This window comes from Taeniopygia guttata, chromosome 3 (assembly GCF_048771995.1).
Source record: "Taeniopygia guttata chromosome 3, bTaeGut7.mat, whole genome shotgun sequence".
Lineage (NCBI taxonomy): Eukaryota > Metazoa > Chordata > Aves > Passeriformes > Estrildidae > Taeniopygia > Taeniopygia guttata.
Window position 1 is genome coordinate 55,257,501 of NC_133027.1, and position 18,058 is coordinate 55,275,558.

Genomic DNA, 18,058 nt, shown 5'->3' on the forward strand with positions numbered 1-18,058 from the left:
CAGAAATAAAGGTGGAGTTTTTTGGAGCACAGATATATATCTTTACTAAAAAAAGTTACTTCTGCACTCTGGGTAATCATTTTCATCATCATTTTCTACCTACAGATACAGCCATAAAGGTACAGGCAGCCAAAGACAAAGCAAGACAAGCCAACGATACTGCAAATGATGTCCTGGCCCAGATTAAAGACCTCAATCGGAATCTTCTGGGCTTGAGAAAAAACTACAGTAAACTTACAGATGATGTGGCCAAAACAAATGCAGTTGTGAAGGATCCAGTCAAGAACAGTAAGATCTTTTTCCGATTGTTTGGTGGTGGTTTCTTTCAGTTTGTGCTTTTCATTTCATATTTCAAAATGAAACAGAGACACTCCAGAATTTCACTTACATAGCATTACTACAGTAGGCTAGGATAAAAGGACTCTCTATCACTTCTATTTTCTGGGCTTCTTATATATGAAAAGGGACCAGAGGTCCCTTTGAAAGCTAACAATTCTAAAATTGGAAGGAATTTTAAATCTTAAAGACTAGTGCTAGTAGTTGCAAGAAAAGCTAATGTCAGCAGGATGTACATGTAATGGATAGGTTTGTTCCTCAGATTACTTTTTAAAGTATTTAGGAGATGACTAATCAAAGATTCTGACTGGCAATTCACTGCCTGATTCAAGAAAAATACCCCACACTAAATCTGTCTTCAGTCAATCAGATAATCAGTCCTGGGAGTAATGCATGGCTTCTTTCATATATGTTACTATTTTTGGTAGAATACTGAAGACACATCTAAAAAGAAAAAAGATTCTGGGAATGGGGTTTTATCTGCTTTTTTTCTTCTTTTTTCCCATGAATTCTGTCATCAAAAGTGACAATTACTTTAGCATTTGCATTTTGGTTAGGATGGATAAAAATGAATTCTATATCACAATACATTTTATGGTAGATTGCTAGACCATCTCTCATATAGGAGTATACAGCCACAAAACTAGAGTGTCTTTAGAAAATGACTGAAGGGCTAATTTCTCAGGTATTCTGGGCTCCCCAGGTTGTTGTCAGCTTGATGAAGCTGGGCACCTGACACCATATAGTTTAGGAGGCTGTCATTCTCATTCTGTGGACAAATATCCTCTGCCAATTGTTACTGGACAATGTTGCTGTACAAGTGAAAGAAATTAATCCCAATGGCTGTTTGTCATTGCCTGCCCTTTGCAAGTTTCTGTCACTCATCAGCTGAGATACGTGTGACAGTACAATTCCCATTGGGTGCATGCAAGTTTAGACAATATGAAAAGTAGTTGTTGGTTGAAATAGTGTGGTTAGATTACAGCAGGCTGTAGAACCAGCACATCTGTAAGGTTTCTTGCAGAGTAGTGGGAAACAACTGAGAAGCAGTCTTAAAGCAGTTGTTTCTTGGCACTGCTGAATCTAGACTAGGCCACCCGTCCCAGCTCAAGTATTCTGAGCCTGTGTATACAGTAGCACTTTAGTTGAGATTAGGAGTGAGAATTTAAAATTTAATCTCTTGATTGTCTCCAGTCACCATTATTTTCTTTGCATGGAAGAGTGGTCTTAACACTTACAAACTGTTTCATGTCAGCTAAAGCTGAACTCTGAGGTGTTCTCCAGAAGTACACTTCTGTCTTTCTCCAAATGTTAATGGATACTTGGATTACAGAATGAGATTAAAGTAATGTAGGGTGAACCATTCCAGATGTGTGAAGTGAGTAGGTTGGTGCTCCTAACTAAATGCAACAGTAGACATAGCCTCTCTGTGTCAAAATTCAGGTGCTGAATTCTCATTTTGATAGATATGAAATATTTAAAAGGTAAAAAGTTATTTATAGACTCATCCTGTCCCTTACTTTACTTTATATTTCTGTTTAGATCTTCAAAACATTCTCTTATCTTCTCTCTCTTATGTTATTCTCTGTTTTTTCTCTTTACTTTGTCTCCATACCTTGCCTGCAGAAATCTGTACGTATGTTTTTCTTACTTGCAGCTTATAGTGTGCATTTTCCAGTAAACAATTGCTCACTGCTTACCACCAAAGCCTCTGCATGGTCCTCTATGTTTCTCGTTCATTGGAATAGTTACTTTTTGAAAACTTGGAGATAAAGTGACTCGGTAGCTAATTTAACTCACATGAAATCTTAAGAAGCATCTGGAAGGTTTTGGTATGAGTATTTAGGTCAAAAAATTAGATATACAGTTTTTAATGCTTTGTCTAAGCATTATTTTGATTGCTGTTTTTATTGCTATTATTTTCATGTAATATACATCTTTCTGGTAAATGCATGTTTGTCCCTTTCAGTGTCATTCACAAAAACCTGCACCTTTATGTGAACCAAGGGTTGCAATCCATAGATCTGCTCATGAGTTCTCAAAGAGAGGGTACTATTCACTAGGTGTATGTTGAGGGTGAAAAAAGGAATTTGATACTTAAAGAAAAAGAGAGGCAAAAAGATTGTGGTAAAAAAATTTACTTCATCTGAAAAAAAAAAAGAAAATAATCTGTAGTTTACTGTCACTATTTTTAAATCTTCTTTCAGTACTTATACAGAATTTTAAGCTTGTGACCAGAATAAAACCTTTTCCTATTTGTGTCCATTATACTTCAAGAATTCATTTATAGTTAATTTTAACCCAGTAATTTCAGAAATTACCTATGGAAACCAACTAGTTTTCATTAATCCATCATTTTACTTCAAAATTTGTTTGGTTTTTTTTTTTTAAAGCAGAAAGCACATATTTCATTCATAAATGTATTTTGCTACAGGACATAATTTCCATAACTATCATCCTGACTTGAAGCGTAGTTACATCTTCAAAGTCATGCTTTAACACCAGTGTTTGCTGCTATTGCTACTTTAACTTGATTCTAAAAATTCTTAAATTGCCTTATTCTGTTCAGGTGTCTTCCTGGCCTGTGTGTACCTCACAGTTGCATATACAATCTCCTGAGCATTGTGTATGCAGACTTTTCTTGGATTTTATTATTGCAATGTATAATTAGTCTCTGACGATATTCTCTAAAGCTCTGCCTTGTTCTTTATTATGAAGTTGCTGATGCAGATTCCAGTATTAAAAACCTAGAAAAGGAAGCAGATCGCCTGCTAGATAAAATCAAGCCAATCAAAGAACTCCAGGATAACTTAGGGAAAAACATCTCTCAAATAAAAGAGCTGATAAACCAAGCTCGGAAGCAAGCCAATTCGGTAAGTCCAATTCCTCAAAAAAAAAAAAAAAAAAACAAAAAAAAAACCTACCTTTTGAGTATTGATGGGATTTTATTTTCTACTTTTTATATTTCTTTTCTACAGAGTGAATCTTTCCTAATTCTAAGCATGCATAAAGAGAACAAATAATGAAATATAATTTCTCAGAAAATAAGAGAGTATTCTGGTGATTTTAATTCTGTATCTTGTTTCTTCGTTTAAAACATGCACTTGTTAAATTAATAACATATGTAGGAATGGATCTCAAAAGGTTATTTTTAAGAACTATTGTAGGTGATAGTACAGAAGAGTCACAATATCATTGATTTTTTGTGAAGACAAAAATGTATTTTTCTGCTTCAGCACTGATACTAAGCCCCTGATTTCATTTCAGAGAAGTTACATTTCTCAAGAATTACACCATTGCAGACTCACTGAAATTGCTGGGTATATCTCCTTCTCCCATATTTTTGGTTTTTCTCTGTCCAGTAGCAGCACTGAAGGCTTGAACTTAATGTATTTCTCATCCAGTCAGTGAGTTTGGAATCCATCTCCCTGATTCAGTAATACTGTCAACTCTAGGATTATCTGGTTAATACTGAGATTATTCAGCTTTTGATTTAAATAGCAAAGGAAAAAGAATCTTGTAGATGATACTTAAGAAATCTTCCTCAAAAATGGTTGAAAAATAGTTTAAAAAAATAATCAACACAGTAATAGGATACTGTGAAAGAAGTGATAGGATAAATAGTGGGATACTGGTGAAAGAAGTTTTCAGCACATATGTGATGAAATCTGTACAGAACAGAAAGGCAGGCTACAGTAATGATATGTTTTCTTACATTCATCTTCTGTCTGAGGGCTTTGAAGTACTTAACTGCTCAGCATTCTGAGATAAGGAAATTAGGAGTTTGGTCCTATAATGGATCTCCTTTTTAGAAGAGTTTGCCGTCAGCATAAGGTGATACCATTAGGTACATTTTCTCAAATGCTTAAACATGTCTAGCTGGGATTGAAAAACCATTGTACTGTCATTATGTCTGTGCTGGCATTATGAAAACAAACAGTAAAATGTTTTTACTGTGCTCAGAGCCTGAGGAAACCAATACATGGATCCAAAGGCATGTGTCACTCAGCTGTGGAAATAAAACTTAGTTATGAATGCCAACTCCATTAGGGACTATGTAAAAGCAGTAATAGACAAGCGTTGGTTTAAAAATAATTGTGAAGAGGTGTCTTAAATTGGCACAATCAAAGCTATTACAAGGGAAAAATAGATAATTATGACTACCCAACAGCAATATGCTGTAATTCCTTCAGGAGTGCTGCTTATTTTCCTAGCTGCATCTTCTACTAATAGACTATCTGTACTGCTAGAATTCCACTGTTACTAGCATTAAACCAGTATAACTTCTAGCTATTTTTAATCTACACAGTTTTTCCTTTAAATGTGAGTTCTAAAAAGACATTTTACTTCCTTTTACTAAATAATCCCAGAAAGAAAATTCGATTTCTACCTTATTCACATATCCAAGTCATTTCCTGGTACAGGTAACAGAAAAATGTGAAGGAAAAAAAAAAAGTGTAATAGCTTTATAATTATTTGGATCCATCTGTGGTTAATTCTGGAATAATAAGCAATGAACTGAATTATTTCTGTTATGCTTTTTTTGAAGATCAAAGTGTCCGTGTCCTCTGGAGGCAATTGTATTCGCACATACAGACCAGAAATAAAGAAGGGAACATACAACACCATCATTGTCAATGTGAAGACTGTAGTTGCTGACAATCTGCTTTTTTACCTTGGAAGTGCCAAGTTTGTGAGTCTGTCTCCTGCCTTTCATCTCAGAGTTGCTCAATCCAATCAGACTACTGACAGTAGATAAATAAAGAAGATGAGAAAGGCTTTTTTTTCACCCAGAGGTCCAAAGCAGTAGTAGAGAATCTAAAATAATCTAGACATTTCCTGTCTTTGGTATTAATATAGAGATTTCTAAAATATGACCAGCAATTTTTTTACGTATATCTTTATTTTAACTGCATATGAAATAGCAGGCTTGTACATGAACTACATTAGAGCTTTAAAATTCACAGTGCAACCAAAGTAATTTTGGAGTTGGTTGTGGGTTTTCCTCAGGGAATGAAGTAGCTAATCATATTGCATCTGTCAAAGCTCCTATTTATTGTAATTTTACATCAAGACGACAATTTCAAGCATAATAATGGTGAATGATTCAGTTTCCCATGAGGCCTATAGCAGACAGACTTCTAGAATAACCAATAATTCAGTAAATGGGAAAAGTATTCTATTTTTCAACATTTTCAACATGTATTTTATTTTCCTAATACAAAGTGAAAAGGCTAGATGGTATCATGTATCTCGACATCTTTCTGCCATCCAATGGATGTTTCAGTTTTCCTCTGAGTTAAATCCTTCTGTTGATGGCTCCAGTATTAGCATTCTGTAATTCTAGCAGTCATTTGCTTCATATCACTGAGAGAAATAATTTGCTGTCTTTAGCTTAAGATTCCTTGTTTGAACCAATAAAAACAGGAAAAAGAGAGTCCATGTGAGAATCAATGTTAATTCTCTACCATCTATGTGTGGGTTTCTGATGCCTCATTAGACCTTCTGAAAAGTGAAAAGTTCTGGAAAAGAGAATTCCTTAATTAAGGTATGAGATCACTTTTATTTTCATGTTTTGCATGTAGACTGACTTCTTGGCCATAGAGATGCGCAAAGGCAAGGTGAGCTTCCTTTGGGATGTGGGATCTGGAGTTGGACGGGTAGAATATCCAGATCTGACCATTGATGATGGGTTTTGGTACCGGATTGAAGCCTTTAGGTAAGTAAATATTTCACTTCCAAGATTTTAGAAAAAATGGCTGCTATAAGAAATTCTAGTCTGGTTTGACAAAAGGTTTTGGACCTGCATCCATTAGTACCAAAACTGTGTACACTACAGTTCCTATTGAAATGTCAATTGTTCTCTGTCAAGAATTTACTTTAATCACACATTTCCTCTCTAGCATCAACAATCTATGACTCCTTATATTTATTCCCTTTTGTTTATCTATCATTGCCTTCTATCAATTGCCTTCTTTAACTAGCTTACTTTTAAAATCAGTTACAGGTTTTGGCACTTGAATAACTACTATTCTTTTCTCCTTGAATTTTAAAGAGGAGCGGCTTTTCTGAATTTCTGGTCTTGATACAGTACTGCAAGAGAATGGTCTATCACACAGGAGTATCTTGATTCTTATTCAGAATGCCATTCCCATAGGCAAAATGTCTAATCAGACTGGAAATATTTATGAAAGATTCAGTTCATGAAAATTGAAGGTGGAGATCTTCTGAAAAGCTAAAATATATTTTGTACATATTTAAGCTATTTAATGCCTTTAAACTTTATAAATATAGATACATAAATATTCAAATCCCAGATTTGTTAGCCAAAGCTTGTATTTTTCATTCAAATAGCAAACATGTGGCATATGGTGTAGCAATCACAGCATAAGGATTGCATAACTCTATAGCCTGTATCTTGAATAGATCTTAGTAATTTAGATAACATCAGCTGTATTGCAATTTGATAGAAAGCTGAGTAATTTCTCCCACACCATTACAGTTAATTTCACATAGTATTAAACACAGAATGGATAATACAGTTAGGAAATGAGAGAATGAAGGAGGAAGAAAACAAAGCACTCTAATTCTGCTAACATGCATAGCTCCCAGAAGAGGAAATGGCATTCAGTTTAAATAATTTAATGAAATCACAGAAATCAGCCATTCAGAGCAGAGAATTAAATTATGGCATGGTCTCCAGAAGCTGGCTTAATGAAACCTTACTGCTAGGAAAATACAAACTGGGGTACAATACAAATTATTGAAATCTTCACCAGTTCACATTATGCATACCAAAGCAGCTTCATGACACAGTAATGCCAGGCTTTCATTTACAAGAAAGCTGCTTCAGCAGAATATGTAACCAGAACATGGTATAAAATTCACACATCCTACAAAAGCCCATTACCTATTAGCTGGTTGTTCTGGATATATAGGATGTGCAAGCCATTAGTTTCGAACAAAGTGCTGGATCAGCAATTTAGAATGATTACAGCTGCACAAATCAGAAATACAGAGCAGTGTTTAGGAGAATTACATTACAGAGGCATTAGGTGGATTTGTGGGATTAAGATGAAGAGCTGGGGACTGATTTTGCATTCTTAAGGCAGACTTCACAAATCACATACCCTGTGGAAGAGTCTTCAACTCTGAATATTTTAGTCCATTTGATAGCTCTACTCTAACTCCCTTCCTAACCTGTTGGACAGTTTTACTCATTTCATTCCCTCACATATTTTCTCCAAATTTCTGCTCAGTTCTGGCCACAGACTTTTTCAGCCCAGTAGAATGGCCTGAGCAGCTGGAGCAGGGCATCTGCTTAGCATGAGGAGATGAAATGAAATCCTGGCCTTACTGAATTTTGCCATTGTTTTCAGTGGTGACAAGGATTGACAATAATAATGATATAGTGTTAAACCCACCATAGGTTGATAGTCATTCCTAAGAATCCCAAAGGGCCTTAGAAAGAAAAGATGTGGCACAGATGTTTGAAAATTCTCAAGTTCACTTAGCATTCTAAATCTAAATCTAAATATGAAAAATCTGACTATTGAGTAATGATCAGAGATGGTCGCTTTATGCATGCACCAAAATTTCCAGTTAGTTAGACTATATTGATAATTACTGCATCACTTTTCCAGAGACACTTTTAATTTTCATCACCTTTTTTATTTAAAGCATACTGATCCTTTGCATTTTATTGTATATTCAGATGTTATAATGGAAATACCTTGAATTTTTGTTAATGGAATTGAAGTAAAATTTGTTTATTCCTATAGAACTTTCTAAAGGAATTCCCTATACTTTGATGGTACAGGAGTTTAGCAAATGTCATTTACAAGTTACCTGCTTACAGAAGCAAATCTGATTGGCATCAAGATGCAATCAATCCAAGTATCAATTAACAGAGGAAAATCTAGCATAAAAGTATGTGACAAAATGATTTAAAGCAGATTTACAACATGCAAATAATGTCAATTTTGTGAGACAGTCAGATGGATGAGAGAATATTTTTGAGACTCACTAGATCAGTGTTACTTGACTTCTGTAGGCCTCAATTAGGAGCAGAACCTGATTAGTTGTGATTTTAATCAACTGTGATTTAAGTATTACCATTGTTTTGATTTTTAGTGACAGAGTTTAAGCAGTGCCCTTCTTTTGAGAACAAAGGATACTTGAATCACAAGTTCACTATAGACATCCAGTTTAGTTCAGCAAGAATTCAGTCTTAAAGTACTGTAGCAAATATAAGCCATGCTGTTCAGTGAAGGTTTTCTGTGCTTTCAAGGGGGCAAGGAGCAGAGTTTACTACGTGGTAGTTTATAATATAATGCTGATGACTTGCTAAAGTTGTCTCATTTATATCATGCCTCTCCTTAGGAGAAAACACTGATTGTCATTACACAAATTTTTCGTAGAATATAGAATATGCTGAGTTGGAGGCACCCATCAAGATCATCAAGCCCAGCTCCTGGCCCTACCCAGGACACCTGCAAGAGACACACCATGTACCTGACAGCGTTGTCCAAACACTTCTTGAATTCAGGCAGTCTTGGTGTTGTGACCACTTCCATGTGGAGTCTGTTCCAGGGCTCAGCCACCCTCTGGATGGAAAGCTGTTTTCTTATATCCAACCTAAACCTCCCCCAGCTCAGCTTCATGCTGTTCTCTCAAGTTCTATGACTGATCAAAGGACTAAAGAGATCAGTACCTGCCCCTCAATTTCCCCTCACGAGGATGTTGAAGTCTGCAATGTGGCCTCCCCTCAGTCTCCTCTTTTCCAGGCTGAACAGACCAAGTGACCTCAGCCACTTCTCATAAGGCTTCCCCTCCAGACTCTTCACCGTTCTTGCTTTGAACGTGAAGCACCGGCCCTGCTTTGGACTTTATCTAATAATTTAATGTCTTTTTTTTTTGTATTGCGGCACCCAAAACTGCCCCCAGCACTCAAGGTGAGGCCACCCCAGTGCAGGACAATCCCCTCCCTTGCCCAGCTAGCAATGCTGTGCCTGATGCCCCCCAGGACACGGGTGGCCCTCCTGGCTGCCAGGTTTCATGTTCAACTTGCCATTGACCAGGTCCCCCAGGTCATGGGGCTGTTCTCCAGACTCTCATTCCCCAGTCTGTACACACAACCCCATCCCAGGTGCAGAACACAGCACTTGCCCTTGTTACATTTCATACGGTTGGTGATTGCCCATCTCTCTAATTTGCCGAGATCTTTCTGCAGGGCCTGTCAGTCCTCAAGGAGGTTGCCAACTTCTCCCAATTTAGTGTTCTTTCAGTGTCATTTTGCATATCAGCCACATAGTGCTGATACATCCTCTGTAATCCTCCAGTTTTACAGAACTGACTATAACTAGAACAATATCTTCCAACCTGATAACTTGTCATTCACAGGGTAGCAATGTCTTTTTGCTGTCAAGTTAGTCTTCAAGCTCCATTGTCCTCCCTAAATAAGAGAGAATTATTTATAGAAGAGACTCCATTGTGAGCATTTCATTCTGTTTGAAGATGAAAGACATCCATACTATTTGTGAATTATTAGACACCCTAAAAAGTGTCAGTCTGCCCAGTGACTCTTGGTTTTTCAAAAATTATTACTTTTATCCATTTAAGGGCTTCATGTCAGTAAACCCTCTGCTATAAACCAATTGCACCTTAGACCCACACAAGTCCATGGGGATGGAATCCACCCAAGACTTCTGAGGGAGCCACTTTCAATCATATACCAGCAGTCCTCTTCCGCTGGGGACATCCCACGTGGCTGCAAACTGGCAAATGCGAGACCCTTCTATAAGAAGTTTCAGAAGGAGGATTCAGGAATCATATCTGCCCACAGTGTGTTCCTGTGCCAGCTAAATATGTCAGCTAACTCCTTCCATGCCAGTCAGTACATTAATATAATCAAAGGAGTAGAAAATAAACTGATGCAGAGACTGTTATTAAATGGCAAAGTCCAGTGCTGTTGTGTTACCATCGATATTTGATGTGATACATAAAGGACAATGAAGTAATATTCTTGAACATAATGGGGTTTGTACCTGTTTGAAAAGCAGCCTGACAACTCCACTGCAGGAAGTGTGAATTCTGTTTCTCACAGTGAAGGAAACTGAAGTGCTTTATCACTTCATTTCAGTTCAAATATAATCTAATAAACATTATTTGTTTTGTCAATGCAAGGTCCATGTCATGTGTATAGTAAATTTTGTTCAAAAAGGACATTCAGGTGAGTAAAAGATCTGGTTCTGTGATTATGTCTTTAGCTTATGCAGGCATAAGTGTCTGTTCATTTGTATCAAAATGAGGCATAATCAAGTCAGTCGTGTGTTTCTGTTAAAAGGCACCATTTAAAATGGAGTTTTCCTATGTTTGGTGTAACTACTGACTGTATGCTTACATTATTTTTTTTTAAATCTCTAGGACTGGGAAAAATGGCACAATATCAGTGCGAGCTCTGGATGGTCCTAAAGCCAGCATCGTGCCAGCCACATTCAGTGCAGTCTCCCCACCTGGATATACCATTTTGGATGTGGATGTTAACGCTGTGCTGTTTGTTGGTGGTTTAACAGAAAAAATTAAGGTAACGCCTTTTCTGTGTTACTGTGTTAGCTGGCTGTTTGTGTGGACAAATTTTGCTATTGCTTAAAATAGAAATAGTAAATTTTAATATGCTGGTGTCATTGTAGTAGATGCTTTAATTGCAAGTAGTACACTTGCGCTTTTCAAAGATTATTGGAATTTGCCTAGACCGAGGGCACAGATGTGAGATTTCAGTGCACACGATGTTACCTTCTGATCAGAAGCCCTGTAGCTGGCTGTATTGATGGAACATTTAGCCCAAACAACTAATTCCTACAGGATAGATGGATGCTTTACCTTGGACACACTGCTGCCCTGACAGGATTTTGGTTCCTGAGTGACAGAAACTAATTTCTGTTTTCATATATTTCTGGTCTCCTAACAACGTATATAAGAGTATATTTTCCCTTGCATTTGGGGTTTTTCCTTTGTCATGTATCCACAGTATCACCTCCTCCTTTGCAGTTTGCTTTTGGTGTTTCTGCTTTATTTTCTTTATTTTTGTTCCAGTTTCCCTCCCTGTTCCCCTAGAGATATGTACATCATACCCCTGATCTATTTTCTCTTTTTTTTTTTTTTGTCTGTTTGTTTTTCTGGTGATATCTTCTATCTTGCTAAACTTCATGGGATGAATAGAAGATGTATGCCAAATAGAATAGATGGAAATCTTTGAAAAAATCATTCTCCAACAAAAGCTAATTAGCACTTATTTTCTAATGGCATTCTTTACAAAACAATTTAAATTAACTATTCTGTTCCTGATCAATATTTTAGCATTTGAAAAGAAGGTCACATTTAGACTTTCCCAAATAGTGAACTCACTGAACTTTTTTATTCTTAAGTTAGTATATGTCCTCAGGTGTTAAAACAATACAATATGCAGAAAAATTAAAGTGCAAAACTCAATGTCAGAACAGCTGTTTTCAGCCTCAGTAAGGTTTGTCCAAATATTTTCTGAAGAAATCTCCGTTTTTTCATTTTATTCAGGAAAATCTTCCTGAATTATTTTATTTTCTCTCCAGGTAAATAAAGACAAGAGCAGCAGTAGGAAGACAGTCTATTTTAAGTTTGGTATGGCTGGTATATTTGCAATGTAGAGTTTTAAACACTGTCAGATTTGTTTTGTTCAAGTACGATCTCTGAATTAAAATATAACTTCAGTTTTTTGGGGAATTTCTGTCATCATGTGGTACAGTTGTAAGGCTCACAAAATGAAGACCTTAACCAAGACTTTTCTAAAACCATGCTGCTCTTTGGACATTTAATCAAGGTTACCGGTATATCTAGGCTGCTGACTCAGAAATCTCCTTTTTCATTTGGAATGCTTTAGGTTTGTCCTACAGTTTGTCCACATCCCTTTTTTGCATGCATTTCTGCAGTGTATTCAAAAAGAAAGTTAATTTCCAGTTTTTAAAAACATCTTTCATCTGACTTGTAGAAGACTATGATTCTTAGATGTCATGAATTTCTTAGAAGTGACATTAAGTTCATACTTGTTGCTAATTAAAACCTATCCAATTACCTTGGGAAATATCAGTAGCACATTAAGTCTTTTGAGTCACACTTTTCCTTGAGTATTTTCAAATTGCACTTCTCCATGTTCTCTTGCAAGGTCTTAATATTTGTAATTGCTGTAAAAGCAGCAGGTGCTTGTCTATCTCAAATAGCTGAGTGTATAGATTTTTAATCAGCTCTATTGATGAACTGAAATTTAAATGAATCAGGGTATTTTTAGAAGGATAATTTTTAGTGGAGTACTCTGTGTACTGTCAACTATTACTACTTTCATCATGGTACCATGTTATGTTCTAATGAGCATTACTCTATGTGCATAACCCTAGCTTAATGTGTTGTGATGGGAAACGTGTTTTACTTGCTTTGCCCTCTGCACTTTTTTCTGCATCCAAAATTCAGCATGAACTTTACAGGTGTAACAGTTGAGTTCTCAGCCTTTCTTTTAGCTTGGACAGCCTGCTCAGTTTCCAGGGTTTCAAGCATTGCAAGAGAAGCACTTTGCTTATTGTATTGTGGGCTAGATTGCTCATAGTCCTTTCTTGAAATGAAAACACAGCTAGGTCTTGAACAGGTTAAAGCAGCCAGCTCTCTGAACAGACAGGAAAATTGATGGTGGAAGCCAAAGCAGCTCCTTGTTCTTCAGGACTTTTTCTCCTTTGGCCTTCCCAAGAGTCTCAAATCTAAAAGGTTTTTCCCGTTTGGGCTGATACAAAGTTCAGTTCACATTTTTATTGATCAGTTGTTCTGTAGGAGGACTTCTCAGATTAAATAATGCTCTTGATATTTAAAACATCTTATGGAGTTTTTTTTAAATGATTTTATATAGAATTTTTTATAGTATTTATTTTTATAATTGTTGTACCAGGTATGTTTTCAGATGCAGTAGATCATTTCAAATTCAATTCTAAGGAGGTTTGTGCTCACTGTTGCAGAAGTCAGATGCTGTAAGAGTCACCACCTTCACTGGCTGCATGGGGGAAACCTTTCTAGACAGCAAACCGATCGGACTCTGGAATTTCAGGGATATCGAAGGCGACTGCAAAGGGTGTGCTGTCAGGTAGGTAAAGCACTGACTGTTTCTCGTGCTTCTTTAGGGAACCTGCCTACAGTTACATTACATTTGGTGGTAAGTAGCAGGAATTTCCACAGCAGCCATCAAATTCCAAAGTGCATGCCACACAAGTTAGGCATAGAGAGGGGAAGCAGCCAGTGTGGGTTGTAAGTGTGGTCATTGAGTTACCAGAAGTGAGCTGGTGTGACAGGGCTGTGATAGAAAGGCTCCTGACAGCCAGTAACAAGAAACAAAGTGTGAGAGAGCATGAGGACCACAGTGAGCTGGGCGTGGCTCATGGACAGCTGTGATGAGGGTGCCAGCGCTTCTACATGGCATGGAGCAAAGTCCAGTGCCTCAAAGTGGTTTTCACAGCCACCAGGGTAGTGAGCAGAGACCCCACAAAAGAAAGGCATTTGAATTCTCAAAATAGAATGGGAAATCCTGTCCCTGTCAGTGGGAGGTTTGATAAGATAACCAAGTTCAGGATGGCTCCCAGGAGCTGTGCCCACATTTTGCTAGCTCTGCACTTTTTATTTTAACTTCACATGGCAAAAGAAAATGGTTGGAATTGTTCTTTTCAGCCCACAGGTGGCAGACGGTGAAGGAACAGTGCAGTTTGATGGTGACAGCTATGCCATGGTGAGCCGCCCAATCCGCTGGAACCCCAATATTTCCACAGTCACGTTCAAGTTCAGGACCTTCTCATCAAATGCTCTGCTGATGTATCTCGCTACTGATGACTTGGTAAGATCAGCTAGCAAACCTGTATGCTCCTTGCAGCTTTCAGGCCATTTTTGCAGTCACTGAATTCATCAGATCATGAAAACAATTGGTAATTTAAGGTACCCCACTATCCTGGTATGGTGCTTCACTGCTGACCAGCTGAAGACTGTTATAGTGTGGAGGTTGACTGTCTAATGTTTACTGATGGGGATCACTATGTTGGTCTGGGGAGAATTCCAGCTTTTCTGAATTTATTAATTAATTTTCCTTTATCCCAGTTGTTTATGTGTGTGAACATTCTCAGTTGGTTTTGTCTATTCATAGTTTAAAATATCATACTTTGATGGCAGGCAGAATATAGGAAGAGATGAGTCTTATCTAGAAATCCTACTCATAGAAAGAAAATGTTTATATTTTATTTAGTGGCTTTAAAGAGGGACTGGTGTCACAAATAAGATTGTGTTTTTCCAATATGTACATATGATATCTCTGACAGGTAAAACAGAGAATAGAAATATTAGTTTTAAAGTTGTTCAAGGTTTTTATTCACACACAGCATCAAATATATGTGAATGACAGGGAGAAATTACTTATAAAGGCACTTGTCCAGATCTGAATAGCTCACCTTTCGCATCTCTGATCCAGATTGATTTGCATGACTGACATGAAACAGAGTCTTTCCCTTATCCTTTTCATATGGGGCAGAAATTATGTACAGTAGTTTTTGCTGATGTCTTGAAGAATCACTGAGCACTTGATACTTTACAAAAACTGTGTTTGTGTAAATCAGTCTTATTTTCAGATTCCTGTATTTTAAAAATAATTATCAAAATAGCAGGAATTATCAAGGAGGAGGGTGCTCCTTCTGATTACTACAGCAAAAACTAGAATTTTATTATGATAATGAAATATTTATGTAGCTTTTCTAATGAACTTTTATAATTGCATATTGAAAGCATAATTAAAGTAATTATTTTGGATTATTTTATACCATTATTTGTGACTTATGTATTTTTCTATGAAAAAATATTTCATTGAAATCTCAAAAACACAAGCAACTGGTCCCTGGTATTTTTTTTTTTTTTTGTGATACTGTCCCACCACATAAAAACTTGGAAGATGCTCTTTCTAATGATGCATGGATAGATGTGCCTAAGCATCTAGAATACTGAGTTTGTTCAGTTTTAGTCTGAGAAGAGATTGAGCTGACCATGAGTAAAATAATAAAAATTTCTCTGGTACATTTACATCCTGGGTCATAGTTCCACCATTACTTACCTAATGGCTTTCATGGTGTCTGGTTCTCTGGCTATTTGTTTTGCTCTTTGTATCCTGCCAGCTCTTTGGAGATAGTGCAGCATATATCATTGCTCCAGTCAGGCATCTCCAGTTGCTGCTTGGATACTGGTGTCAGTGGTTGATGAAAATAAGAGCCTTCATAGCTCTCTTTGTCTCCATCTCTCTTTTGCTCTGTTGCTTCCGTAGATTACTGTCTGGAAATCTGGTAGAACATGCCCCGTTTAACATCCTCACTATTTTTGGTTTCTACCTTGCAAGTTTAAATCTAGCTGAGGTATGCAATAAATACACTATAGTAGAAACATACACCCAAAGCTGAAAATTAGTTTCAGGTAGTTATAATGTACGCTTTTATCTTCAATCTAAAATAAAAGTGCAGCTACCCCATCAAAACTACAACTAAGATGACAGAAAAATTCCAACTAAATTAGCAATCCAAAAGAGAATGTAAAGGGAAAAAAGAGCTTGGCATCAGACTTTTCTACATGAGAGTCCTGGGTAGTAAATGCACAAGTTGTGGCATTTTTAAACCTTGAAATATGTTGCCTGTAGTCACCTGGGATTAAAAAGTGTTTATTTAGTGTCTTATGCCTCTTACCAAAATGGACAAGAATCATAATGGTGTATCTATCTAACCCTTTTCATTAACAGAAGGATTTCATGAGTGTAGAACTCAGTGGTGGGCGTATAAAGGTCAGCTACGACCTGGGTTCAGGTACAGCTTCAGTTATCAGCAACCAAAATCATAATGATGGCAAATGGAAATCTTTCACCCTGTCAAGAATTCTAAAGCAAGGTAAGTTCCTGTGGTGTCAGCAGCATGACTTTTCCAGTTATCTGTGCAGTACACCTAACCATCTAATCACAGGGATGGTGATGTGGGAATTACAAGTTCTGGTGATTTAGCGACTTCTTTTGTTTAGATTATAACTGTGTTGAGTTGCATGTGAGTGATTGCATTGTCAAACAGCACTTTATGAAGGTAGCCTATTTTTCGGGCATAATTTTTTTATACAGTCATAAATTGCATTCTAAAATTCTTCTGACTGGGGAAAACATAAGTCTTTTCATCAGGTCCCTGATGTTGTTCCAAATAATGAAACACACATGTGATTTTTATTAGGACAGCAATTGCTTTTATCCTGTACAGTCCTCTCATGCTCAGCATATACTGAAGCACTTAAAAAAAACCAGTGTCTTTAGTATTGATAGTATCTAACTAGAAAAACACCATTAACTTTATCTTCCCTAATGATGTGTATTGTGTCGTGAACTGAATCTGCATGGAAGCAACTGGGAACATCTCCAGAAGTTCTACTAATTCTTCAGCATGTTACTGGCACAAAATGTGAAGTGGTGGAATTTTATAAGATCACAAATGCTACTGGTTATCATGTTGGCAAAACCCTTTTTTTGTTTGTTTGTTTTGTAGTCTGGTTATAGGGCTGGTAGAATCTTACCTGAGCCAAATTAGTTTTGTTTATGGCTACTGTGACATAGTCTGTGCTTTTGCAGTTAGAATTTTTACTGCATTGTGAATCTTGAGGGTCACCACAAACCCATTCCTCTGCCTCTGCCCCCTGCAGTGCCAGCTCTCCACCTGGCCTTCACACCTCACACACAGTCCCTCTTCTGTGTCATTTGGCTGAAGGAGACTTGGAAGTTGGGACAGTGGCCAAAATCATTTACTCATCTCATTGGCTGATTTTCTGGACCTTTAGAGGAGGAATGTCTTATTGCTAGCCAGTTATCATAGTTCATACTTAACCTGGGAGGTATTAATATAAAATATAATGTAATGTACTTGTAATGTATCAATAGCATTCAAACATCATTTGTTTATAAAGAAGATACAGGTATAGAAATGAAAGGAAAATTAATTTGGTTTTGGTAGGGTGTAGCAGAAATTCTGTCTATTCAATTCTCAAGGAAGAAAGGAAAGAAATCCTTTTTTTTTTCATCCCTATATATCTTGGGGCCTGCTCAGCATCTTTCACCGAATCTTATTTCTTTTACTGAACTTTATATTCTGTATTAATCCATACATTAAAAATATACATGGAACAGGCATCTAAATAGGATGGTTGTTTGTAGCACATCACTGACTCCAGACTGAGATTGGACATGACAGCAACTGACTGCATTGGGTTTGTAAGTGGTTTAGAGTGAATGATCACCAATCTCTAAGGCACATAATGACAGTGCTTAACAAACTTTTACACTAAAAATCCTGTTCAAGAGGCAATCTTTGGACTGAGATCACAAATTAGATGTAAAATGATCTCTTGTCGTGACTATGTCCTGAAGTTTTAGCTCCAAATTACAGTGACACAAAGAAGGCACCAAATTGAAGCAGGTTTGGAGAATATATAAAAAATAAAGTGTACAGAATTGCTATAGATTTTCAGGTTGTTATGGAAACAGAGGAAAGTGCAGCTTTCTTCCCCTGCCTATAATTGATAATGTGGAAATCCAGTATCATAATTGCAAAATACAGCCTTCCTTGCCTCTTCCCTCACCTGCTAACCCTCCAAATATTTTTCTGTT

The 18,058-nt window shown here is 36.9% G+C and overlaps 1 protein-coding gene across 9 annotated transcripts in view; it reads left to right on the forward strand.

Annotated features, from left to right (window-relative positions):
- The window catches only part of LAMA2 (laminin subunit alpha 2), a 333,883-nt gene that overhangs the window by 287,147 nt on the left and 28,678 nt on the right, over window positions 1-18,058 (forward strand). For all 9 annotated transcript variants that reach the window (XR_012055037.1, XM_030267881.4, XM_072926874.1 and 6 more), the window contains 8 exons: window positions 106-288; window positions 3,055-3,209; window positions 4,886-5,029; window positions 5,922-6,055; window positions 10,762-10,921; window positions 13,368-13,492; window positions 14,071-14,233; window positions 16,163-16,307. Coding sequence is in view for 8 of the 9 variants with exons in the window: in XM_030267881.4 (XP_030123741.4) it covers window positions 106-288; window positions 3,055-3,209; window positions 4,886-5,029; window positions 5,922-6,055; window positions 10,762-10,921; window positions 13,368-13,492; window positions 14,071-14,233; window positions 16,163-16,307 (1,209 nt within the window). In the remaining variant the exon portion in view is untranslated. The remainder of the gene's footprint in view (window positions 1-105; window positions 289-3,054; window positions 3,210-4,885; window positions 5,030-5,921; window positions 6,056-10,761; window positions 10,922-13,367; window positions 13,493-14,070; window positions 14,234-16,162; window positions 16,308-18,058) is intronic.